Source organism: Amorphotheca resinae (genome assembly GCF_003019875.1).
Source record: "Amorphotheca resinae ATCC 22711 unplaced genomic scaffold M430scaffold_1, whole genome shotgun sequence".
Taxonomy (NCBI): Eukaryota; Fungi; Ascomycota; class Leotiomycetes; order Helotiales; family Amorphothecaceae; genus Amorphotheca; species Amorphotheca resinae.
In genome coordinates, this window is record NW_020194471.1 from 1,657,911 (window position 1) to 1,681,310 (window position 23,400).

Here is a 23,400-nt window from a genome sequence, read left to right on the forward strand (position 1 = left end):
TCTGTTCGTGAAGACGGCATTGTAGTAGAAAGAATTAGGTTAAAAGAGAATCCTAAGCTACCTACAGAGGCCTACACTTTGATCACTGTGAGGAGCTCTACTAGCTTTTCAAATTTATATAAAAGAATTATTAGTTTGAAACTCGAACATCGACAATCCCGAATGCGTGGTACCAAGTCCTGCGCCAGCGTATCTCATCCGTTTCGCCGTCCTCGTTATGGTCTTTAGAGTGTTGAATTCAGCGTAACGCCTCTTATCGAGAATGCCGTATCCAACCAACAAAGGAGAGGTGATGTCTATTAGTCCATAACCCCGTATCCAAATTATCCAAGTCATACATACCGATCCTCCCAATCATCCCCTCGTAAGCTAGGAGATTTATTCGGGAATGCCACTATCCGCAATCGCGACCTCTTCTTTCTTTCCTCCAAATGCCCAGCCCATCCAGCTCGCCCTCTTGTTTGTTGCATCATCACTGGCCTTACGAGCGCTATCCACTAACTTCAACGGTCTTGGTTTGTTCCCTGCAAAAGTCGTTGTTTTTTCCGTCCGTTCCTGGCCCCTTGGAGGGCTCACATTCGGAGGCGTACTGACCTCCCCTGAGTCCCCGCTGATGGAAGACGACTCGCTCTTCATGCCTGGGAAGTTACCCGATACTTGGCCCGTAGACGGGACGCGGTGCGCCGCGTTGGGGTTGGTGCCCGCAGTCGAGGGCGCGAAGAAGGATTGTGAGCCTCGCGGTGTCTGGGGGCCGTGCAGCGTAGGGGAGATTGGGCCGCCGCCTTTGTACATTTGGTTTACGACACTGGCGGCGCCAGCTGTATATTGTTCGCTCCTTGGACGGGCACGAATACTTGCAGAGCGCCCAAGGCCAAAGGGGATACTGGGCGCAGTTTCAGGATCCGTAAGTGCTGAATGCGTCGCCGGCATTTGGGATTGGGGACGTGGACGGCGGGTGACACCCATGGCGGACTTTGCGCTTTGGATGATGCCCCCGCTTGATTCTTTTGGAGGCGGTGGTGGCGGAAGTTCCTTGTTGTTATTGGAGGGATTGAAGTCGGCCGACTGGTCGAGGATAGCTTCAAAGTCTTGGTGCTGGAGTAGGCGCTCGATGATCTTGTTGATGTATAATGTTAGGGCCTTGTTTTGGTCCTTCTGAGATTTCAATTCGGATTCTAGACGTCTGTAGTTGTCGCTTTCTCCTTCTGCTGCTTCGGAGAGCTCATCTGCAAGACTCGTCCCCATCGGTCTTCCTTCGAGAGCATTTAGGGTATCGGCATGGGCGGCAGGGCCCATAAAGTCGATGTTTGTAAAATCTCCGGTCAAGGTTTTCTGCGATAGGAGCAACTGATAGCTCTCGTTGTCTTCCATCAACTTTGCATTCGACATACGTGCTTCCAGGAGTAATCTCTCAACCTCCTGCATTCTCCCACCACCCATGTTCTCCGTTTCGACAAGCTTTATCTGCGCCTCTGCTAACTCCAGTCGCAAGGATTCGATCAGTCTGTCCTTTTGTAGGAGTAATTTGGAGTTGTTTTTCGAGTCGCTGCGATTCAGGCCAGACGGAGGGGCGAATTGGCCTTCCACGCTTGGGGAAGAATTATTTGCTTAAATATATCAGTATTTTGATTCATTGGGACATGGAACCAACTTACAGCGCCTCGATAATCTACTTTCCTCGTCCGTGTTGGACCTCTGATTCAGGGAATCCTTCAACCGCTGGATGATGGCCTGCATCTCTTCCTCCCGGTTCGCCATCTCCTCCCTTTCCTTGGTCATGGCACTCCTCTCTGCCTCGTATATCGCCTCCATCTCGCGCTTCTGTCTAAGAGCATCTCTCTTGTCATTTTCTAAAGCCTCCAATCTCTCCTCGCTCTCGTGCAGCCTATCTTCCAATCTGCCCTGCTCGCTCAGAGCCTCATCCAACCTCAGTTGTAGGACCTGGGCCTGTTTCTGGAATTGTTCAGACTCTGTCTCGGTCTTGTGAAGACGTTCCTTCAAATCATCTAAGAGTGCGACGGTTTGGGCTCGAGCGTCGTCGTCGGCGCTCGAGGCAGTGCTGCTGGAGCTGAGATTCGAAGCGCCGGCGCCTGGTCGTTGCACTGCGCGCGCAGGTAAAGGGCTCCCTCTCAATGAGCGTGTTCGTCCGAGCCCATTCGCAGTTGCTGCGGTTGATGCTGCAGATGCTGGGGACCGCGCAGAACCTCTCGATGGCGGCGAAGTAGTCGAGTTTCGGTCTACTAAGGAGGGTGTTCGTGCATGGCCGGATCCCGCTGGGGGCTTCTTCGTCGCTGCAGACATCGCGGATCGTGTATCGGGTATAGGATATAGAGTAGCAAGCAAAAGGGGTTTGTACGAAGGATTAGGGGATTAAGCAAAGAATGTTGTTGTGTTGTGGACCGTCACTTCGTACTGGACAGCGACTGGAGGGCCACGCGGGAGATGCGCTGTAAATAAGAAAAATAATAAATAACAGATGTGTAATAATAGAAACACGTCCAACTGCGCCTCGAGTATGAGAAGAGACTGCTTCAGCTGCTTGTAAAAGTCCTGAGGTAGGATGAATATCTACGCAGCCAACTCTGGAGATATTTTTCTTGATGTTCTTCACGACAGACGATTCGAAGGGTGGATATGATGGCGTTCTCATGGTTGGCATGTTGATATCAAGTCCGTGGAGATTAGCTACCGGCCCCAGTCACCACCAAAAAATGGATTAAATAATCGTAATTATTATGCAACATCTCAAACCACAGTAGAGGACAGGGAGTTTGATATGGTGATCTCTTGTTTCATGCGCCTTCCGACACCGAGGTCATGGATGGAGAGAGAGAATTGCAGCGAGCGCTCTCGAGCAACTCAAAAGGGGGCGAGGCAAGATTACCTACCTACCTATATATTAGGGGGTTTATATGATCAGGTATAGGTAGTTTGCTAAGGGTTATTATAATATCATATAGATGATATTCCTGCAGAACAGATAAATATGCGCCCCTCGACGTTGTATATCAGATGGTTTCATGATGCCCAGGATTCTGCCCGTTGAAACGTTGACACGACGTGTCCCAAGGCTGGACGGAATGTGCTCACGTGGCCAGGAGTCATGTGACTGAACGTTCTCAAATCCCGAAGATCAGCCGTGCACCATCCCTATCTAGGTCGGGTGCCTTAGCGCAACCCTGCGAACTTTCTAAAATCTTTCTTCTCGTCTGGCTGCGCACACAACACCACAACAGAAGCCGGAGCATCAATTGAAACACCACATTCAAGATCCGATCCAGACTCAGACCTTGAATCCAGCAACGATGGCACCTACCAAGAAGACCAAGAAGACCAGTTTGTCTTCCCCTCCTCTGTCTCTTCTGCACTGCCGCTGACCCCTCTGCAGCTGACAGCATCAACTCGCGCCTTGCGCTTGTGATGAAGTCTGGAAAGGTCACCCTTGGATACAAGTCCACCCTCAAGACCCTCCGATCTGGAAAGGCCAAGCTCGTCATCATTGCTGGCAACACCCCTCCTCTCCGCAAGAGTGAGCTTGAGTGTACGTTGTCCTCCATGTCTCAGGCACACAGATGAAGACTGACCCTTCCAGACTACTCCATGCTTTCCAAGACCCAGGTCCACCACTTCGCCGGTAACAACGTAAGTACCTACCACATCTTTGTCTAAGACCGTCATATCATTGCTATGCCCGCCCGAAGACCATCCGGTCTCAAGGGACAAATACACTACATCCTTAAGCTCTCGTCCTTTAGACTGAGCAGTACAGAGGCTGAGGTCAAGCTGCGACCACAGCTTGGCCTCAGTCTCTGGATCATATCACCCAGCGAAAAAGTCGTCAAGACTTTGGAGGGTCCCTTACTTACGATTCTACAGATTGAGCTCGGAACTGCTTGTGGTAAACTCTTCCGGTGCTCGACCATCGCTGTCCTTGATGAGGGTGACTCGGACCTGTTGAGCGGAGAGATTGCTTAAGTGCATTCTACTTAGCGCACTTGATGGGATGGAATGAGATAGTCCCGGGGCTATGGGATGGGCAATATTCTTCATGGCTGTATAGTATAGTAATCGTCGACCTACCTCAGGTTTGTCGACTTTTCGCATGGTCGACGATTATAGCATACCTTAGCGAATGATACCTCCTGTTCTAGGCCAAACCGCTTCAAATGGGTACCTTACACGGCGATGGACTTGAGAAAAACGTCTGAAAGGATTGGAAGGCATTGGTTTGACATGAAGGTAAATAGAGGAACATTCCATTCTCCGGGAGGTTGAATCCAAGAGTTCAAGACCCTGAATTCTCTGCTGTTCTCTTATCTTGTGGCAATGTTGTGATCCAAGCCTTTGAACAGCAGACTTACTCAATTAATGAGAAATGGATTGATAGCCGCCATAAATTTTGCTTAAACGTCGCTTTCAAAGGCTCACGCTCATGCTCTCACTGTCGCACTCTTGGCCCTTATCCTTATTTTCTCCGGCCCATTTCAAAAAATTAATAAAAAATGGCTGTTGTGGGCGATAGGGTTGGCCAGTTTAGCGAAGGCTTAGCGCCGAAACCTGCTTGGAAATCCAAACTGGCGCCAAGGCGAATATCGACAAGAGGTTTTGACTTCCCACCGCCATCCTCTCATCAACAACCATCAAAGTCCACCTAGAAATCATTCAAGATGGCCCGCCGCCCAGCGAGATGTTACCGTTACTGCAAGAACAAGGTGCGTTGGCCTCTCCACGTCGCGATGAACCTTCGGAGGCAGAAATGAGTCCTTGATTCCCGGTCGCCACATTGGCTGTCTGAGCATTCACGGAGGATGCGAAGACCTGGGATGCTCGTGGATGTCAATATCTTGAAAGCAGCAAGTACTGACTTCCTCTCGTTCTAGCCGTACCCAAAGTCTCGGTTTAACCGTGGTGTCCCTGACCCCAAGATCCGCATCTTCGATCTTGGCCGAAAGCGTGCGAACGTCGACGAGTTCCCCCTCTGCGTCCACTTGGTCTCCAACGAATATGAGCAACTGAGCTCTGAGGCTCTCGAAGCCGCCCGTATCTGCGCCAACAAGTGAGTCTCCCCTGGATAGTTTGGCGGGTTACATCTGGAAGACGATGAAGCGGTGGAGAGACGTCACAGCAGTCGGATATTCTCAAATTAGTCTACACAGAGACTAATGTCTTGTTCTACAGGTACTTGGTCAAGATCGCCGGAAAGGAAGGTTTCCATCTCCGTGTCCGTGCCCACCCATACCACGTCGTCCGCATCAACAAGATGTTGTCTTGCGCCGGTGCCGATAGACTTCAGACTGGAATGCGTGGTGCTTGGGGTAAGCCCAACGGATCCGTTGCCCGTGTCAACATCGGTCAGATCATCCTGAGTGTCCGAACTCGTGATGCCCGTACGTACCCCCATTTCGATGTCCGTCGATAAATCTTCTCGGCACTAACACAGCAGCAGACCGTGCTACCGCTCTCGAGGCTCTCCGCCGCTCACAATACAAGTTCCCTGGACGCCAAAAGATCATTATCTCCAAGAACTGGGGCTTCACCCCTCTCCGCCGCGAGGAGTACCTCGAGAAGAAGGCTGAGGGTAAGGTCTTGGTTGATGGTGCCTACGTCCAATTCCTGAGCAACCACGGCAAGCTGGCCGACAACATCAAGCGTTTCCCAGCTGCTTTCCAGGAGGCGTAGATGGGGTTGGTTGTTTTATGTGGGATACGGGGCTGAGAAAGGCGTACATTTGCACTGGCTGAATTGCACGATGCCCTCGATGCACGGCATTCAGTTTTCTGATCATCATTGTATGTAAAGGAAATGGCTACGGCTTTCGGCCTTGACTTGATTACATGGACTCTATCGTAATGTGACTTGTGTGGCGTGCAAAGACTCTGGACTCGTGTGGAGACGGTGAATTAGATGAGCAAGACCAAAAGGGGCGGAAGGGTGGGAGTTCCCGGAATGCTGACTGTGCTCGAGTAGTTGCCGCTCCTGAGTTGAAAGTTGATGTACAAGACAAGAATAGATGATGATGATGCTCAGAGAAGGCTTGGATGAGGAGACGCGGCAGAATTATCATCAGATCGAGTCCTGTTCCTCTTCTCTAGTATAGATATCTATCTCTCTCACGAGTCATATTTCCGTCTTGAGTCGAGCAGTGCAGGATCCCGAATCCAGACGCGCCATTCGGGGAGAGCAGCGTGGCGAGGCTGACATAATCCCTCGCATGATGAAGTCAGAATGTCAGATCCCAATATCATGTAGGCGCATACCAAATGCTCCAATGAAGGGCAGACGTATATACCCCTCAAGAATGCGGTTTTTGCAGGGGAGAAAAAGAAAAGAAAGACAATGATAATAATAATAATATCCAGGTCATCCCCGAAGAATAACAAAGCAAAGAGGAGAGGAGAGCGGCGCCAGGATCCGTCCCATCGATAAGTGATAACAGCCGCCGCCCCCGCTCGTCTCCCTTATCACCGACAACGAAGCTCAGCTAAACGTCAAGACAAAGAGAGGGCTTTCGAGCACTTTCAACCCATCATCCGGAGCCTCGTTGCTCGCCCTCCCGACTTCTCTTCTTCCTTTTTTACTTCCTCTCTTACTTAACCCTTTCCCCCTTTCTCCTTTCTGGTCTTCCTATTTCACCCGCTCCCTCGCGTCGTTGACCGACGGCCCCGGCGAGCCAGACTGGTCTGGTTCCTTTGGTCGTGCGACCTGCACCCGTGCGGCCATCCATCATTCCCACGGCCTAAAACCGCCGGATATCAGATCCAAAGCACCGGCTTCTCAACTATAAATAAATCTCCCTCTCGATCTCGCACCGAGCATTACCTCGACGCACAAAGGAACTTCTTCGTTTCCTCTGTCTTCACTTGAGGAGCCGGGCGACCATGGCCTTCCAACATCCCCCCTCGTTCCACCCGCCGCAGTCTCCAGTTGCTGCTCCTGACATGGCACAGGTACAGGCTCAGGCACTGGTACAGGAACTACCACAGGGGCAACCACACGGACGAGGGCAAGCTCAAGAACCACCGGCAGCTTCACAGATACATACCCAAGGGCGAGCACGAGAAGGAACACAGGGGCATGCACTGTCACAATCACAAACACGGGCTCAAATCCAACCTCTACAATCCCAACCCGTTGCTGAGAACGAAGGATGGGTCGTCTTCTCAGACGCAGGCTCGGCCACCGATGGTACATACCTAGCATCCACGGGATGCACGCCCAGGGCGGGCCGCTCACACATCAGCGACTTCGGGAGTGCCCAGTCAGCAGCTAGATCTTACGCATTTGACGAGGAGTCGGAACACGCTGAGGGGGCACTCGACGACGACGAAGATGGAGAGGATGGCGAGTTGGATAGTCTAGACTCGCATCTGCATGCATTCCGCACGGTGCCGAGTGTGTATGGAGCGGCCAGAGAGGCGGAATTGGAGACGAGTGGTGCCACTGTGTTGCCAACCCACGATGGGCTGGGAAGCTTTAGGATCGATGGGATGATGACAGGGGAGGTCGTACAGGACCATCTGTACTCATTTGAAAGATTTAATCCGAGACGGGTGAAGAGGAGACGACAGATGGATGGAGCTGCAGAGGATGAGCAGAGTGAGAGGGCGCTGGGAGTGGAGAGGACTCGGCGGATTGAGGCTTGGAGAATGGAGCAGAGTCGATTGCTCGTGGATGAGATTCAGAGGGAGACGAGACGGAGGCAGAGCATGACCAGTGAGAGGCGGAGTTCGGTTGAGGAGAGGGAGCAGGAGGACGATGCAACTTTGAGTAACGTCGAGGGCCCTGACGCAGACGAGGTCCCAAGTGAGGACAATGAGAGTTTCTGGGATAGGATCACGAAGAAAGTCATACGCGGGCTGCTAGGTGTTGACGACGATCTACTGTCCATTATCCTCGGCGAGAGTCTCCCAGAAGATAAAGACCCTTCCAAGACCCCGACGACAAGTCCGCCGTTCAACACCGCAGATGGTCTCATTGCAAGCAGCCAAGACGACCAATCATCCTGGGAATACCGACTCCTCGAGCGGATAGCCCGTGAGCTCGGGATTCTCGTTAACCAACTGACAGATCATCCAGGAGCTTTCACTACCTATCTTCATACCCAGACTAAGCCTCTCCCCTATGCTGGTCTTCCTGTCATACCGGAAACTGCACGGGATGAACCCCCTCCCTCCCACACTGATCCATTAATACCCGCCTCTTCCCCCTCCGTGGAATTCCAACCCACCCTCCAACACACCACTCAGCCGATCTCCATCCCCCAGGGCAGCACCTCCCTCTCCGAACGCCTCCTCTCACCAGAAGACGCCACACCGCGGGCCACGCATGTGCTCTCACGCGAAGAGTGGGAAGCCGACCTCGACATCAAAATGGTCTTCCGCTACCTCCGCTCCCGCTTCGTCTCCAAATTCGTCTCCCCCCCTCCGCCCTCCGACTTCCACACACATGCCAGCCCTCACCTCGCAACCTCCCACACCGCCGACGCAGCAGCTCGAGCAGCTCGAGTCAGACAGCACCACCCTCTCGTGCGGCCGTATGACCGCGAGCGGGAACGAACGCGAGTGAGCACCTGGCGCGCCACCATCCCCAGCACCGGCGGGGGCATCTCCCGTGAGGGTACGCACCGTCGGCGGAGCAGCTCGAGTTGTGCGAGCGAGAGCCGCATGAGCGCGAGCGCCCTGGGCAAGATGAGCGGTAGCTCGCGGCACTACTGGGATTTCGGCCCCGGCAGTGTGGGCAGTGGCGGGAGCCTGCTCGCCAGCACCGGGGCGATGGGAAGTTGGGGAGAGGTGTGAGATGTATTTGTATAAGAGGGAGGGGCTCTGAGTCTGAGACTCAGACTCCCCATGGATACGGCATCAGGGTTCCTCCATGGATACGGCGTCTAGGTGTGTGGTTGTGATTGTCAGCATCGATCAAAGGCATTTGCAGCATTGCAGGATAGGGCATTCCGACACGAGACGAGACAAGATGAGATGAGATAAGATGAGGTCATATGAGATTCCTGTTTCTGTTTCTGCATATATCACATCTAGCAAGCCCAGCCAGTTCCCGTTCGATTCGCAGCGCTCCTGCTCTTCTCGCATAGTTCATTTAGTTAATCGAATCTCTAGATCCCGGATTGGGTTCTGCACTGTGTAGCGGGGTGGATGGCATAGTTAGCATCTCTTCTCTTCTCTGTAATCGGTGTTCTTTGGGATGTATCTTGTGGTTTTGTTGGGTTGGGTTTGGGATTCATCATCACTCATCATCGTATCTTATATTAGCTACATTACACTATTTTAGCCACTTATTTATTTATATATTTATTTATTGGAACTCACTTGACTCCTTGAGTGCCTGCTTGAGTGCTTAATGAGCTTAGATGGGTGAGTAGATTGTTTTTTGGGGGGGGGGGGGGGGTTTTCTGATAAATCTGATAAATCTGCATTCAAAACAGCACCACCCTTCTCTATCCTACCTTACCTATACACACCTACATACCATAAATCCGCTCTACATTCTCCTGGTTTTAAACATGTTTATTCAATGAATTTATTTATTGATTAGTTATTATGCATTACCCTATGAATTAGAGTTGAGCCCCCAAAGGGGAGGGGGGGGTTCCTGGAAGATATACTGGTATAGAGCACCCTCCTAGGTAGGTGCGGGGAGGCGTGGGGGCTTTTTTGGGGGGGGGGGGATTGCATGGGACAAATAAATACAGGACGTTGCATACCTACCTTATGATATTGGATTTGAGTAGGTACCTAAAGTAGGTAGGTATTGTTGTGATATTCCATTCCCATCTACCCACCCTACCCTAACTTACTCTATTGAATTAGGTACTACGATAGGTATGTCGAACCGACCACACATCTACCTTACCTTACCTTACACAGCAGATAGATCCCTCGGCTGGCTCACTCACGTCCTCAATGACTGTATCTATATCTATATCTATATCTACCCGTCCCCGTGACTTCGAGACAAGGATGTCGAGGATACCTTAGGCGACTAGTAAGGTATGGCATGGCTGTCTACCTACCACGTCCTCTGGCTTGAGGAAATTCGACGGGTCGGTGATCGTGGGCATCTAAACAGCCTGTGGGTGCCAGCCAGACGCAGCGTTCAGGGATGGGATGGGAAGTACTATATATAACACCTCTACTTCCCCGTGCGCGAGACCAGGAGGGCATGCATCTTCCGCATTGACGTCGCCGTGCCTATTCATGCCGGACCCCGAACGCATCGCGGGCAGCTAGCTACTTCATCGACCCGGCGAGCATTCCGGCGGCATCTGGGACGGGCAGCTATGCAATGCTGGGCCTCGGGCCGCTATGGACGAGGTCGCTGGGAGCAAGGGAGCCCGTGGGCGAGGCGGCGGTGGATGCACGGGTGCGCAGGGACGTATTACTTCTCATATTGCACCTCCTATGCTATGTGACGGGCCAGAACCATCTGAGGTGTGTGAAGGTGCGGGAGATACGGCATGGGGAGGGAGAGATCAATCATCAAGCTGTTATGAGGGGTTGTAGAGTGGACATGATGGAGCCATCAGCCTTACCTGCTCCGGCCCCATCGGTGGTTCTCGCCCTCAGATCTGAGATCCGACGCGGCCGGAACCATGGTCGAAGAAGCCGGTCGACGTGATCGAGACCGTGAAGTCTGGAAGAATGGAAGACGTGGTGCGGGTGGGCCGAGAAAGATCGACCTACGGAGAAAAAAAAAGGAGGAAAAGAAGCAAAAAGAACAAGAACAAAAAAAAAGCAAAAAGCATTCTAAGCAAGCCAGTGGGAATTGAGCCCACGGCGGGGGTCGAACCCGCAGCCTTCAGATAGAACTGAAGAGATTCTTAAGTAAGAGTCTGACGCTCTACCGATTGAGCTACGCGGGCTTTGATTGTTTTGCTTGTTTGATGAGGGGGTTTAGGGGAATTGCAGTATTTGATAGATGCTCTTCTCCCCTAAGTAGTGAGAATGAAAGAAGACATTCTAGCGAGGGGTGACCCACTTTATGCACTAAATGAAAAGGTTAAGGTAAGGTACGTAAGCCGTCACGTGAAGTTATTACCACGGAGGGATGTTTATGTTTTAACTTTATTATTATGCAGGGCGGCCCAGCCAATGAAGATGCTTCTGCTCATGCTCCTGCTGTTTGTAAAGGTAAAATCCGTCCATGTCCCGTTCCGACGGAGGATGCGCCGTATAAACTATAAGTGGGTCCCTGCCTGAATCGGGAAGGCGCAACGCCACACTGGCCCGAGCTCTGGGGTCTGGACACCCGCCCAGCCCGGCTAGGCCCAGGGCGGCTAGCTCCGTGTCTTGGCCAGGGGCGGACAGGCGAGGAAAAGCAGGAACACGCGGTTAGTCATCACCCCCCCGTACGCGGACATGAATGGCTCCTTCCATAAATAACTTCCCCCCAACGGCAACGACTTGACGGTCACTTCTCTCTCTTCATCCTCCATCGTCCACGGGTCTCGACTTCTCTTTTTACACGTCGCGTCTCCCACACTCCTTGGCCTCTTCTTCTCTCCGTTCTTCATTCCATTCTTCATTCTCCATTCTTCATCATTCTTCTTCACCACCCCCCATTCAATTCTTCAACTTCAACTTGGGGCGTATTTAATCCAACCAATCTGATCAACAACCACTTCTACTTCTTACTGGCTCTTCGCCGCCCTTGATCTGATCGATCCATCGATCCATCCCCATCCCCATCGGCATCACTTTCCTTGCTCTTGCATCGTTATTCCTTCACACAAGCCGCCAACATGCGTTCGGCTTCTGCTGTCCTCCTGGCCCTCGCCGCCTCGCTCTCCACCACATCCGCCGCTCTCCAGGGCTTCAACTACGGTGCTACCAAGTCAGATGGCTCCTACAACTTCCAGTCCGACTACCAGGCCCTCTTCTCCACCGCCAAGAACCTCGTCGGCACCTCTGGCTTCACCAGTGCGCGTTTGTATACCATGATTGTACGTCTTGACGCGATCCCCCCCTTTTATCGTAAACAAGCATCATCGGTCCTAACTGTCTTCTAGCAAGGTGGAAGCTCCACCAACGAGCCCACATCTGCCATTCCCGCCGCCATTGCGGAAAACACCTCTCTGCTGCTCGGTCTCTGGGCCTCCGGCGGTGAGGGTCCCTTCCAGGCCGAAATCACTGCCCTCAAGTCCGCCATCCAACAATACGGAACCGACTTCACAAAGCTCGTCGTCGGTATCTCGGTTGGCAGTGAGGATCTCTACCGCAGCTCGCCCATGGGTATCGCTGCCAAGTCTGGCTACGGTGCGGAGCCCTCTGACATCGTCCGATACATTGGCCTGGTCCGTGATGCCATCAAAGGCACCCCTCTGAGCGACGCTCCCATCGGTCACGTTGACACCTGGACTGCCTGGGCCAACTCTTCGAACAGTGCTGTCGCGGAGGCTTGTGACTGGGTCGGCATGGATGCCTACCCCTACTTCCAAAGCACCATGTCGAACTCCATCGAGAGCGGTGCTAGCTTGTTCAACGCTGCGCTTCAACAGACCAAGGATGCCACTGCCGGCAAGCCTGTCTGGATTACCGAGACTGGATGGCCCGTCAGCGGCAGCACCCAGAACCTTGGTGTCCCATCCGTCGAGAACGCCAAGAAGTACTGGGACGCCGTCGGTTGCCCCAACTTTGGAAAGATCAACACCTGGTGGTACACTCTCCAGGATGCCGCCCCTGTCACTCCAAACCCCAGCTTCGGCATCGTTGGAAGCACCCTGAGCACCACCCCTCTGTTTGATCTTTCTTGCAACGCTGTGTCTTCCAGCTCTAGCAGCGCCCACTCTTCTACCGCCACCTCTGCTGCCTCAAGCGCTGCCACTGGCGCCGCCCATGCCTCGGTTACATCTGCTGCTGCGTCCAGCGCCGCTACTTCCTTCTCCACCGTTGTCACTGGAAGCCACGCTGCCTCGTCCGGTGCTGCTGTCTCACCTTCCCAAGGTGTTGCGGTCGCCTCCGGCTCTAGCGCCAGCTCAGGTTCCTCTCCCGCGTCCGCTACAGGTACTGCCTCTACTTCCATTAGCTCTTCCATTAGCTCTCCATATTCCATTAGCTCTCCATCTTCGGTCTCTGGAGGCGCCGGGCCCGCTGCTAACGCTTCCGCCATAGAAGCCCCTGCCGGGGCCTCAGCACCAGTCAACGGCTCATACGGTGCTGCAACTGCAACCCCCTCCAGCCCTGGCTCTTCCCCTACTGCCCCCCTCACTATTAGCGCCAATGGAGCTTCTCCCCTCTCGAGATCCTTCGTTCTCGCTATGGGTGCTGTCCTCGCTGCCTTCGCGGCTCTGTAAGTAACACATTAATAATGGCCATGATGGAGCGAGGGGACTTGCCATCATATCAGGAGCATGACGTGGAAAGTACGAGCTTATACAAAGGCATTCTTTTTTCCCTTGGGCCCATGACACCGAGTCATGGAGGAAACGGTAGAGGAGTTACTGCTACTGGTCTGTATTCTATAAGGCAAAAGTAACAATTGTCACTTATACATTCATTCATTCTGATGTTGAGCACACACTAAACTGTCGTTGGTGATCTCCTGTGACGGTAGAAATTAACTTGCTGGGAAACCCACGATCCCCTTGTATCAACTGCAGATTGCCGTACTGTAACATCACATTTGGCGACTCGGTGCGTTATTGTGGGCGCCGATCCCCCAGCTGCCTCCTCAATTCGTACAGGCCCACCCCGCAGGAAGGAATAAACGCCCCACGACGATAAGCCAGCCCTGGTATCTTTATATCGCATCCTTCACAGGCGCTGTGTTGTAGGTACCAACCTCCCTATATGTTGTCCGGTCCAGCGGTCAGTTTCAGCTTCTCTTGATCCTCGGCCTTCTCCAAATTATATATGGAGTGTTGCAAATGAAATACAGTAAATCATGATGTAATCATCCCAGTAAACCCCATTATTTCAGTAAATCTTTGCACAGCCCCGTTTCGGGTTGGCCTCTGCGCCATGATGCCATTGCATGTTTACCGCAAGTTTAACGCCAATAAGAGGGTGTAGATTGATTTACGGTATAACTCGGTAATAGTAACATATTTTAGACGAATCAGGGACTCGGAGAGGTGCGAGCACGGTAAATACGGGCAGCCTTTTCTGCCCAGTACGGTAATAAAATATTACCAGGTGGTCAGCGACCCCCCTTCGCGAAGCGCCTTAGTCCACCACCATTCGTTCACATCCATCTTCACCTTCGCTCTCGACGACGGCCTCTCCTCTCCCTCGTCACGACCTCTCTACACCCCACGATCGCTTCTCGTTCACGACCTCTCTTGCCTGTCCTTTCGTTCCGATCCCCTTCTCCGATGTGCGCCGTGTAACCGTCCGCATATCCGCGAAGAAGCATTCGACGTCCACTCGTTTCATCCGTCTGCCCTCTCCTCCTCTGCCGACTCCCAATCTGATCCAGACAACCTCGCCGAGATGTTTTCCGGCTTCTTCTCACGCGCTGCGGCTGCGCTACTTCTCGGAGGCCATCTTGCGTCGGCTATCGACCTTGATCTCAACTCGCCAGGTATAAACATGCGCCCCGAACTCAGAAGTCCCTTCGATGCTGACGCTCGTGCCCTAGATTCGATCAAGAATGCCGCTGCAACTATCGCCTATGATATGATGACATACTACAAGGGAAATCAGTCCGGAGGGATTCCTGGCGTGCTGCCTGGGCCTCCCCCGAATCCAACCTGGGGATGTGAGTGTCGAGATATCCCCAAACGCCCCGGAGAAGGCTGACAGGCTCCAGACTACTGGTGGGAATCTGGTGCGATGTGGGGAGCACTGATCGACTATTGGCATTACACGGGCGATACTTCATACAACGATGTCATCGAGCAGGGAATCCAGTTCCAGGTTGGTGAACACGACGATATGATGCCTTCGAATTGGTCGCAGTCCATGGGTAACGATGATCAAGCCTTCTGGGGAATGACCGCCATGTTAGCCGCCGAGACGAACTTTCAGAACCCCCCACCGAACCAGCCGTCGTGGCTCTCGTTGGCGCAGGCAGTCTTCAATACCCAGGCCGTCAGACCGGATAACACATGTGGTGGAGGGTGAGTTCTTATAATACCTCGGGCTTCCGCCCTCTGACTAATGTCTGTAGATTGCGTTGGCAAGTCTATCCTTACCTCACTGGTTATGATTACAAGAACTCCATTGCCAATGGCTGCTTCTTCAATATTGGTGCACGTCTCGCCAGGTACACTGGCAACGATAGTTACGCTCAACATGTCGAAGTGATCTGGGATTGGATCAGGAGTGTTGGGTTGATGGACGAGGACTACAGAATTTACGATGGTGCCCATATCGAAACCAACTGCACGGATATCAACAAGGTCCAGTTCTCCTACAATATGGCCGTATGGACCCTGGGCGCTGCAAACATGTACAACTATGTAGGTGGACGCCTGTGCCATGTATCCTGGCTTGACACTCGCTAACAGAAGCTCCATAGACAAATGGCAGTGAAATCTGGAAAGGACGATTGGACGGACTCATCAATTCGACATTGGACACCTTCTTCCCCAATGGCATCGCTTACGAAGTCGCCTGCGAGCCCAAGCTCACCTGCACAACGGATATGTACAGCTTTAAATCCTACCTAACCCGCTGGCTCGCCACAACGACCCAGCTGGCTCCTTACACGTACGATACCATCATGCCTGTGCTCAAGACCTCAGCAGTTGCAGCGGCGAAGCAGTGTTCGGGTGGCGCAAATGGCCGGATGTGTGGACTGAGTTGGTCGAAAGGAACAGATTGGGATGGGACGCAAGGTGTAGGTCAAGAGATGGCCGCCATGTCAGTCATTATCACGAATATGATACCCTTCGTCCATGTCGCGCCCCCGGTCACCAACCAAACAGGTGGAACGAGTGTTGGTAATCCCAACGCCGGCTCTCAGAGCGTAGAGAACCCGGCGGCGATCTCACCTCCGACAACGGGTGCGAAGGCCGGCGCGGGCATCCTCACGACCTTCGTGCTCCTGGGAGTCACGGGCATGTTCGGATGGATGAGCGTCTAATACCGTGGCGTTCTCAACTCCCCACAGCTGTTTTATTTATTACCTTCTCTCTCTGTCGGTGGGGTGTAGGTAGACAAGGGCTTGTCTGAAAATGTGACATGGATTAATTGGGGGTCTTAGGTGGTGGGTAATATTAAAATGGGAAGGGCGGCCGGAGGGGGAATCTCATTTTTATTGTCATGCAGTACTCAAGTCTCGTACGTGGCGTGGCATTGCTACATTGAATCCCATTCGAGATTTGGAGAGGAGTTTCGGGGTTCAGGATGGCGGGTTTGACGAGGCACATGACGATGGACGGTTCACCGAGCGTGTCTGTTCACAAGGAGAGGGCCTCTCATCTGTTTGGGTAGTGAAATATGATTTTTTTTTTTGGTAACCTCGCACGTCCAAGAAACCCGGGATATGAAATATGCGTGCGACCTGGTATGGGTTATTTTACTGGATACTTTGTGAAAATATAAAAAAAAATCCCAAAAAATCCCCATCATGCCCTCCTCTTGCCATGCCCCTGACGCCTCCCTATCTCAGCAAAACTACCTACCTACCTTACAATCCACACCAAGCACCCCTTCCCTTCCTTTTCACAAAAAGGTTCTCCAAAAACACATACACTCAGAAGACTCAGCGGGGGAGGTCAACTACCACGGTCCAAGGACTAGACTGTCTAGACATACCTGAGCTCAAAGAGATACCTCTCAGTCCATATTTTTCGGAATGAGATAATTAATCATGACGGCTGATGATGATGTGTATAATACGCATGGGCCCTGGTGTCGTGAAAAAGAGAGGGATCGGAGATAGTTAGGAGGGAGGGCGTTGAGAGGGGTTGTGGGATTTGTGGTATGTATAACATGAACTCCGAGCGTATGGGTACTCCGGTTATCAGATGTGAAGCATCGCAGGATCTTGGAGAATTGCAAAGAGTGATATTTGTGGCCTTTTGCGACGACGGTGGGGTTGGTGGACTTGGTGTTGGTGCATGACACTCGTGGAACGCATAGGTTTGAGGGAGAATACAGTTCAAAAAAACATAGGAAAAGAGAGAAAGAATGCTGATAAAGAAAGAATAGAATGTCAAGAAATTCCTCGACTGGCTACTACTGACAAGAGTTCTAGGGAGATGTTGGTATGGGAAATGCGGTTGAGGGGAGGCGATAACGATATGTCTAGAATGTAGCACTGCATGTTTCCAATCCAAGATGGGTTGTGCAACACATATCCCGAGGGCAGCAAAGCAGAGCAAGATTCTGTTGGAAGACAACTATATCTTCAACTAATAGCAACGATTGAGAATCAAACGCACATCCGAATCGGGAGGGCGATCACGCGTGGGTGCTGATGTAATCCAAGCGCCACACTTCCTACCGCGCCACTCAAGCCACAGCCTTGTCGCTCGCTCTCGTCACCATCTCCAACTTTCCACCCATTCTTACTACTTTACCCCCCTCCCCGCCTCTCTCACACAACATTACTCTCACTGCCTCACAACACCAACCAACAACAACAAAACACTCATTCACCGCGCAAAACACCCCAACACAACAGCATTCGCTTTTCTCATCTCCCTATTTCCCGCGACCAAAACCGAACAAAAAAAAACCTCCTCTGATTACTTATTATCTTCTTCCTCTCTTCTCACGCTCACGCACACACACCATGGATGACTGGGACAGCGTCACGAAAATTGGAAGCAAGACCCGCGGCGGCGGAGTCGCTCGTGAGACGGTCGTGCGCGGCAAGAGCGCGCTCAACGCCGCCCAAAGAAGCGGCGCTGTCATCGGCACGGAGAAGAAATACGGTGCTGGGAACTCTGTACGTTTTCGTTTTTGCTCCCCCCTCCGAAATTTTGCCCCCCGCCCCTCGCCCTCGCCCCCCCGCGCCTACAAGCAAGCTCCTTACTAACCCGTGATGAAACCCAGGCCTCCAAACCAGGTATCGAAGGTCAGCATCTGACCAAGGTCGACCGATCCGACGATATCGTCAAGCCTAGCACCGTCGGCAAGGAAGTGGGCTCCGTCATCTCGGAGCGGCGGCAGAAGATGGAGCCCAAGATGACCCAGAAGGACCTGGCCACCAAGTGCAACACGACGGCGAGCATCGTCGCTGATTTCGAGAGGGGCACCGCTGCCCCTGACCAGAAGATCCTGGCGAGCATGGAGAGGGTTCTGGGCATCAAGTTGCGGGGGAGCGATATTGGCGCTCCGAAGTTTGGTCCGAAGAAGAAGTAATCGGTCGAGGAGGGATACGTAGTCAAGCGGTTCGGTGGATAGACGGTCAACGCGACCTGGCATAAGACGGGAGGCTGCAAAGCACTCTTCGTGCTTCTTCATGGTTTACAATCAGATAAGTCACACAAAACCAGGGATAGAAAGAAGGACGGTCAAATTGTCAAATTGTCTCAATCCATTCATTGAACTCATCTATCATCGCCCATTTCTCCGTGCACCGAGCATCCAAATCCATCCGTGGGTATCCAGTGACCGTGCGTATAATACAAAAGTTCGTGTATACAAGTACAAGATTCAAGCTGCACGCTTTACGCGTTCCTTGATATCCAACTCAGTTGGCCGAGCATCCCTGTTTACCACAAGAGCCTCGACTTTACCCATCTTGACAATGCGGACCCATTCCGGTGCTATTTCCGAAGCAAGAAGCCTAACACAAGTAGCCCCCTCTTCCTTTGATATCGGCGTCTTAAAAGAATCGCAGAGTCTTCCCAGAACAGTTGGCAGAGTAAACGAGATCCGCTGTTGGCCAATGGAGGTCGAGGTGCTCAGGATGCTCAACACTGCAACAACCTCATCGATCCTTTGCAATGCCGCTTTCCGGGCGATTTCTGCCTTCGATGGTGCCGCCGGAAGAGTGGACTGGTGGAGTTGCTTCGCCCGTAGACGCTCGAGGAGGGTTGGCTTGGTACCGTTGGATGTCTCGACTGGCGATTTCTCCTTGGCGGCCTCTTTCTTGACAGTGATTCCGCTTTTGAGGTAATCTAATCTTCGTTGCCCCTTTGCAAGTAATGGCGACATCTTGACCAATGACGAGCAGGTCGTTATTGGCTCCAATGGCAAGGTCCCGATGAATTCCATTGCCTCCATGCCACTTGCTCTCCTCTCATCCCATGAGGTTTTCAACTCTCGCACAAATATTTCGTTTAATAAAACTTCATTCACAGGGCGGGCCAACCTGCCCGCCTTTCCAGAAGCATTTTTTATCTCAATGCAAATTTTCCCGTGTCCATAATCAGACAGGCCGAGTCTGGATATTCGACGGTCATTCGTATCTTCTGGGATACCCGAGTTCGTAACCCCAAGACTCCTTCGAATGTCTTCCAACGTGACTTGGCGTTTCCCCCAAACTCGAGCAACGTCTGTACAAAGGATCCGCAGATCTGCAGGCGAGTGTGCTCCATTATGCGCATAGTAAAGTGATAGTGCCGTGAGGAATGCTGCGTGTAGATTTATGAGGTCAAGTAATTCGGTTGGAAGGTCATGAGCTGATGCAGGGGTGGGTTTAGGGGGGTCGAGCTTCGCAGGAGGTGGACTTGGAGGGGAGTCGCTGCTGAGAGATGATGATCCTGCAGGAGGCTTCGAGGATACGAGGAGGTGCTCGAAGAGAGTTCTTGCACCGTTTGTGGGGGTGTCGGTGGACGAGCCTGCTTTCAGGAGTGGCCTATGTGGAGTTTGTGGGAATAGCTGGGAACTCTGTGACCGTCGAGGAGGTAACGGCTTGATATCACGGTGCTTGATAATAGCAGAGAGAGGAGTTGAAGCTTGCTCTGCAGTGCTTTCCTCGTCGCTGCTGTCCAACTTCCTCTTCTTCTCAGTCGTAGAGTAAGGGGTAATTGCTATGGTATCATAATCCTTCTTCTCGGTACCAGCTGTCTGAGTGCTGCTTGCCTTCGAAACCCTAGCAAAGGCTTCGATTCCCCGAGACCTGGTGTTAGGGGAAGATGCGTTCTTGGACGTCGCAGTCACCTTGCGCCGTTTAATAGCTGCTGGCATGGTGAAAGTATGCAGGTACAATGGTGTATGAAACTATGTTCAAATCATGCAGAGTAACTGGTGGAAGGTGAGAGCCGGTGGTGGTTCTTGACCATGAGATTTATTTTCATGTTGACGAGGAGACTAGGAGGTTGGGCAACGCGACAAGAGACGCGTCGGATTCACGCGACTCGCGTAGAGTGGTTTTCGCTAAGACAGGCCGCTTCACGTTTTCCTTGTCGGTGTATTTATTCGTTCGTGGCAAACGGCGCGAATAAAAGCTTCCAACACGGACATGACACGCCCATTTCTCGAAGTCTTCCCCAGGGAGATTCGCGACCAGATATACACCTTCGTCCTGGCATCTCCATCGGGCGTTGTCACCCTCTCCCCGTGGACGCTTGAAGTCGCACGCTCCCTGTCTCTTGTCCGGACATGCAAGCAGATCCGCAGAGAGTGCAAGGATATCATCTGGCTGCACAACGGTCTTAAGCTGCGGGAACCTACGCAGCTCACCCACAAGCTCAACGATCTGTGGAAATTTAGGAGCGTCAAATACGTACAGCATCTGAAAATATACCTGGCACTGCTTGACCGAGACGAGCTGGAATGGATGAGCACCGCGTTCCAGGCACTCGCAGGATGGTCGCGGAACGGAAGCCTGCGATCTATTACCCTGACTGCTGTGCGGGACAGGCCTCGCAGCGTCGATGAGTTCCATGAGGAGTTAGATCTGATGATACATGGCGTTCCCGTGGATGGGAGGTTATATCGAGAATCCTCGGCCCGGACTACGATGGTGATTAATACTGGATGGCCACAATTTTCCCACTGGGGCAAACAGATGTGGCTGAGGGAGATGCTGCTAGATCCGAGCCAGACATACGAGTTTCTCAAGAAGATGCATGATACCTTGCGTGGTGAGTTATGGGTTGACGGAGTACTGTGCTTCAAAGACCAGAAACAGGTTGTTCAAGCCTTCAACCTGGATCCAAGAGATGGTGAAGTACAGTTTATTGTGGGAGGGTCGTCCGCCAGATAGCGACTGCGTACATATTAACACAGTATAAGTACTTCCTGTTTTCTCCTTATCTTTTGGTGGATTGAGTTGAATGGTATCCAACTCGGTGTACGAGTGAGTGCCTACCTGGATACGAAACAAGAGTTTCTTATTGCTATATTCTCGGACGTGTCTCGATTTTTCCGCATCTATTTTTTCCATTCAGGTGTGCCAGTCTCTGACCACACACTCCCACAACGGCAGAAGCGGATGCTTTGCTGTGGCACGACTCCACCAGCATCAAAGCGGATCTTTACAAAGCGATTTGAACCTACGTTCTGGAAACCCTGGTGGCATCGTCTATCTATCTCGGTCGAGGCCGCTTCCAAGGTCAGATCTGTGATTTCAGCTCCCAAGTGGAGAGAGATTCAGAAGCGGAGCAAGAGGGGAGTATGCGTGTGACCTGGAGCTGAATCAGAGAAGCAACTTCACTGTACGCGTTGTATGCCATTGCCGAGACCTTCTGATAACTAGGCATTGGACGACCAGGAGGTACCACGATAAGGCAGTGAATGCGGGCTCCTGATTTATCCAATTCATTACAGCAATACGGTGGAAGCGAATCGATATTGACTCACATCAAGAACCTCATCATACAGTCGCGCGGCTGATACGCGCCTGGCCTCTCCATCCGACTCGCGCCTGTCACCTGCCACTTTAACCTCCAGTTCTACTCCTAAACATCCTTGTACCATTTCCACAGTTGAGAGTGGATCGGAATATCGTCATGGCGTCCATTTTGCTGCAAGGTATGCCGCGTGAGATCCGGGATCAGATCTATCTCCACGTCCTTGCCCCTACCGGCGTCATCTACTTCGTACCAGTACCGCCCTTTAGAATCAACGGTCGGTTCAAGGCTGTACCATCCGCGCAGAGCCTGCTGTCTTCGGATCCCACGGAAGCCATCAGCCTCTCTATACTCCGGACGTGCAAGCAGATTTACGAGGAGTGCAAGGACTTGTTCTGGGAACACAACACCGTCCGCCTTAATGATGTCAACAATTTTTTCGGCCACTTCAAAAGATTCCCTTTCGATCTGATACGACACGCGGAAATCTCAATCGAGTTCCATGAGTTGGGAGAATCGAGTAAATGCTTCAGTGCATTTCATGTCCTTTTGTCTTTGGAGTATTTAGGGATGAGAGAAGGTCATTCGAGGAAGATGGAGACCCTCACGCTCAGGCCGACCATCTCTCTCCAAGATATCTTCGAAAATATGCTGAAGAAACGAGATAGTCAAACAATCCTTCCGGGAATCCTCGAGCTTTACCCGATTTCCTTGAGATCCATCCCGAGCTGGAACAGTCTAGGACAGGCAAAGAGGAAAATCTTACTGGACCTAGATCTACGGCATTTGGCATCCATCGATTTCGAGGATCCAGAGAAGGAGATGAAGGTGTATGAGCGGATGGAGAAGGCGATGACGCGTATCAACGCGGAGTTTGGCGGAGAGCTGTGGCAAAAGGACACACTCTGCTATAAGGATGGCACTGAGGTTGCGAAGGTATTTCCAGTAGAGGAATTACGAGCAATGAGACGGGCGGACAAAGAAGCAAAGTTGGCGGAATTGGCAGAGCTGGCGAAGAAGATGGCGGAGACAGGCATACAGGATGCGGAGGAGACACGTGTGCAGGATGGGGAGGAGACAGGTGTTCAGGATGCGGATGGGACAGACATACAGGATGGGGAGGAGGCAGGTGTACAGGATGCGGAGAGCTGAGCTGGATAGGTTCGTTGGAGAACTGACAGACAGGATAAAGAATCTGCGACTATAGCTCGGTCAAGTCTCGTTGCTTCTGACATGTTGCACATACGGGCGTCTTGTAGATATTAGAATAGGTTTTCATTCGAATATGAACCTATCATGCATCGATTCGTGTATCGTGCTCTGATAGTACGGTTTGCGACTGGCGAAGAGACGAGGTGTAAATAGCACGATCTAACTGGCCTGAGATTGCGCTTGGAGGGCACCTTCGTCTAGAATTGGTAAGTTGGGGAGGTGTCATACCCGAATACTTGAGTGTCTCTTGAATGCTTCGTTTAAGTAAAATGGTCCATCCAGTCCTTACCAAGGTAAGGTACCTACCTAGACTGATGACCTAGCAACAAGAATCCAATTGGAGTTCGTTTTACAATGCAAGGCAAGGCTCACAATTAATCTTGGCAAAGCACATCAATGAGAAGTCACGAAATAGTGTCTATCTGGGACACCCGGACCAAAAGAAGAGGCCTAAGCTTGCAGCAAGAATTTGAATCTTAAAGATACATTCATGATGGGTATGGCAGAAGATGCTAGTCTATACAGAGCAGTCCGTCATC

General features: G+C 52.0%; 11 protein-coding genes across 11 annotated transcripts; 9 read left to right on the forward strand and 2 right to left on the reverse strand.

Moving 5' to 3' along the window:
* Window positions 1-37: 37 nt before the first annotated feature.
* M430DRAFT_112599 (hypothetical protein) lies at window positions 38-2,596 on the reverse strand. Its single transcript, XM_024861478.1, has 2 exons — window positions 1,656-2,596; window positions 38-1,607 (listed from the first exon to the last, which is right to left on the reverse strand). The coding sequence occupies exons 1-2, from the start codon at window positions 2,299-2,301 to the stop codon at window positions 379-381; spliced, it is 1,875 nt and encodes a 624-aa protein (XP_024725155.1). The 5' UTR covers window positions 2,302-2,596; the 3' UTR covers window positions 38-378.
* A 709-nt stretch (window positions 2,597-3,305) lies between these two features.
* On the forward strand, window positions 3,306-4,038 carry M430DRAFT_62859 (hypothetical protein; the record flags this gene model as incomplete). Its single annotated transcript, XM_024869018.1, has 4 exons — window positions 3,306-3,336; window positions 3,389-3,541; window positions 3,593-3,642; window positions 3,877-4,038. 4 exons carry the CDS (start codon window positions 3,306-3,308, stop codon window positions 3,973-3,975), a joined length of 333 nt encoding a protein of 110 aa, XP_024725156.1. The 3' UTR covers window positions 3,976-4,038.
* A 629-nt stretch (window positions 4,039-4,667) lies between these two features.
* Window positions 4,668-5,737, forward strand: M430DRAFT_38386 (hypothetical protein; the record flags this gene model as incomplete). The annotated part of the gene is made up of 4 exons (XM_024867238.1): window positions 4,668-4,712; window positions 4,881-5,056; window positions 5,179-5,387; window positions 5,447-5,737. 4 exons carry the CDS (start codon window positions 4,668-4,670, stop codon window positions 5,677-5,679), a joined length of 663 nt encoding a protein of 220 aa, XP_024725157.1. The 3' UTR covers window positions 5,680-5,737.
* Window positions 5,738-7,085: 1,348 nt separating this feature from the next.
* M430DRAFT_79899 (hypothetical protein) lies at window positions 7,086-8,795 on the forward strand (the record flags this gene model as incomplete). The annotated part of the gene is made up of 1 exon (XM_024869589.1): window positions 7,086-8,795. A coding segment is annotated over one exon (1,710 nt), but the record flags the coding sequence as incomplete, so codon positions are not given.
* Window positions 8,796-10,141: 1,346 nt separating this feature from the next.
* M430DRAFT_55122 (hypothetical protein) lies at window positions 10,142-11,213 on the forward strand (the record flags this gene model as incomplete). Its single annotated transcript, XM_024868521.1, has 4 exons — window positions 10,142-10,445; window positions 10,541-10,673; window positions 10,954-11,023; window positions 11,093-11,213. The coding sequence occupies exons 1-4, from the start codon at window positions 10,320-10,322 to the stop codon at window positions 11,211-11,213; spliced, it is 450 nt and encodes a 149-aa protein (XP_024725159.1). The 5' UTR covers window positions 10,142-10,319.
* Window positions 11,214-11,704: 491 nt separating this feature from the next.
* On the forward strand, window positions 11,705-13,377 carry M430DRAFT_131363 (glycoside hydrolase family 17 protein). Its single transcript, XM_024862185.1, has 2 exons — window positions 11,705-11,956; window positions 12,023-13,377. The coding sequence occupies exons 1-2, from the start codon at window positions 11,756-11,758 to the stop codon at window positions 13,304-13,306; spliced, it is 1,485 nt and encodes a 494-aa protein (XP_024725160.1). The 5' UTR covers window positions 11,705-11,755; the 3' UTR covers window positions 13,307-13,377.
* An 812-nt stretch (window positions 13,378-14,189) lies between these two features.
* On the forward strand, window positions 14,190-16,354 carry M430DRAFT_131366 (glycoside hydrolase family 76 protein). The gene is made up of 5 exons (XM_024862186.1): window positions 14,190-14,535; window positions 14,593-14,712; window positions 14,764-15,073; window positions 15,124-15,415; window positions 15,475-16,354. The coding sequence occupies exons 1-5, from the start codon at window positions 14,445-14,447 to the stop codon at window positions 16,039-16,041; spliced, it is 1,380 nt and encodes a 459-aa protein (XP_024725161.1). The 5' UTR covers window positions 14,190-14,444; the 3' UTR covers window positions 16,042-16,354.
* A 967-nt stretch (window positions 16,355-17,321) lies between these two features.
* On the forward strand, window positions 17,322-18,467 carry M430DRAFT_156622 (hypothetical protein). Its single transcript, XM_024863296.1, has 3 exons — window positions 17,322-17,853; window positions 17,961-18,287; window positions 18,312-18,467. Exons 1-2 carry the CDS (start codon window positions 17,698-17,700, stop codon window positions 18,267-18,269), a joined length of 465 nt encoding a protein of 154 aa, XP_024725162.1. The 5' UTR covers window positions 17,322-17,697; the 3' UTR covers window positions 18,270-18,287; window positions 18,312-18,467.
* On the reverse strand, window positions 18,440-20,093 carry M430DRAFT_32300 (hypothetical protein). Its single transcript, XM_024866141.1, has one exon. The coding sequence runs from the start codon at window positions 20,040-20,042 to the stop codon at window positions 18,564-18,566; it is 1,479 nt and encodes a 492-aa protein (XP_024725163.1). The 5' UTR covers window positions 20,043-20,093; the 3' UTR covers window positions 18,440-18,563.
* Window positions 20,094-20,267: 174 nt separating this feature from the next.
* On the forward strand, window positions 20,268-21,177 carry M430DRAFT_156631 (hypothetical protein). Its single transcript, XM_024863298.1, has one exon. It carries the CDS (start codon window positions 20,317-20,319, stop codon window positions 21,061-21,063), a length of 747 nt encoding a protein of 248 aa, XP_024725164.1. The 5' UTR covers window positions 20,268-20,316; the 3' UTR covers window positions 21,064-21,177.
* Window positions 21,178-21,500: 323 nt separating this feature from the next.
* M430DRAFT_156629 (hypothetical protein) lies at window positions 21,501-23,106 on the forward strand. The gene has a single exon (XM_024863297.1). The coding sequence runs from the start codon at window positions 21,809-21,811 to the stop codon at window positions 22,799-22,801; it is 993 nt and encodes a 330-aa protein (XP_024725165.1). The 5' UTR covers window positions 21,501-21,808; the 3' UTR covers window positions 22,802-23,106.
* The last annotated feature ends 294 nt before the right edge of the window (window positions 23,107-23,400 follow it).

What these genes read in the sequence shown, in the direction of transcription:
- M430DRAFT_131363 (XM_024862185.1), top strand. Translation starts at nt 11,756, where the DNA reads ATGCGTTCGGCTTCTGCTGTCCTCCTGGCCCTCGCCGCCTCGCTCTCC. An exon ending in CGCGTTTGTATACCATGATT is followed by an intron (nt 11,957 to 12,022) that starts GTACGTCTTGAC and finishes ACTGTCTTCTAG; the next exon opens with CAAGGTGGAAGCTCCACCAA.
- M430DRAFT_32300 (XM_024866141.1), bottom strand. Translation starts at nt 20,042, where the DNA reads ATGCCAGCAGCTATTAAACGGCGCAAGGTGACTGCGACGTCCAAGAAC.
- M430DRAFT_131366 (XM_024862186.1), top strand. Translation starts at nt 14,445, where the DNA reads ATGTTTTCCGGCTTCTTCTCACGCGCTGCGGCTGCGCTACTTCTCGGA. An exon ending in CCCGAATCCAACCTGGGGAT is followed by an intron (nt 14,713 to 14,763) that starts GTGAGTGTCGAG and finishes GACAGGCTCCAG; the next exon opens with ACTACTGGTGGGAATCTGGT. An exon ending in CTGCAAACATGTACAACTAT is followed by an intron (nt 15,416 to 15,474) that starts GTAGGTGGACGC and finishes GAAGCTCCATAG; the next exon opens with ACAAATGGCAGTGAAATCTG.
- M430DRAFT_156629 (XM_024863297.1), top strand. Translation starts at nt 21,809, where the DNA reads ATGGCGTCCATTTTGCTGCAAGGTATGCCGCGTGAGATCCGGGATCAG.
- M430DRAFT_156622 (XM_024863296.1), top strand. Translation starts at nt 17,698, where the DNA reads ATGGATGACTGGGACAGCGTCACGAAAATTGGAAGCAAGACCCGCGGC. An exon ending in AATACGGTGCTGGGAACTCT is followed by an intron (nt 17,854 to 17,960) that starts GTACGTTTTCGT and finishes GATGAAACCCAG; the next exon opens with GCCTCCAAACCAGGTATCGA.
- M430DRAFT_156631 (XM_024863298.1), top strand. Translation starts at nt 20,317, where the DNA reads ATGACACGCCCATTTCTCGAAGTCTTCCCCAGGGAGATTCGCGACCAG.
- M430DRAFT_112599 (XM_024861478.1), bottom strand. Translation starts at nt 2,301, where the DNA reads ATGTCTGCAGCGACGAAGAAGCCCCCAGCGGGATCCGGCCATGCACGA. An exon ending in AAGTAGATTATCGAGGCGCT is followed by an intron (nt 1,608 to 1,655) that starts GTAAGTTGGTTC and finishes GATATATTTAAG; the next exon opens with CAAATAATTCTTCCCCAAGC.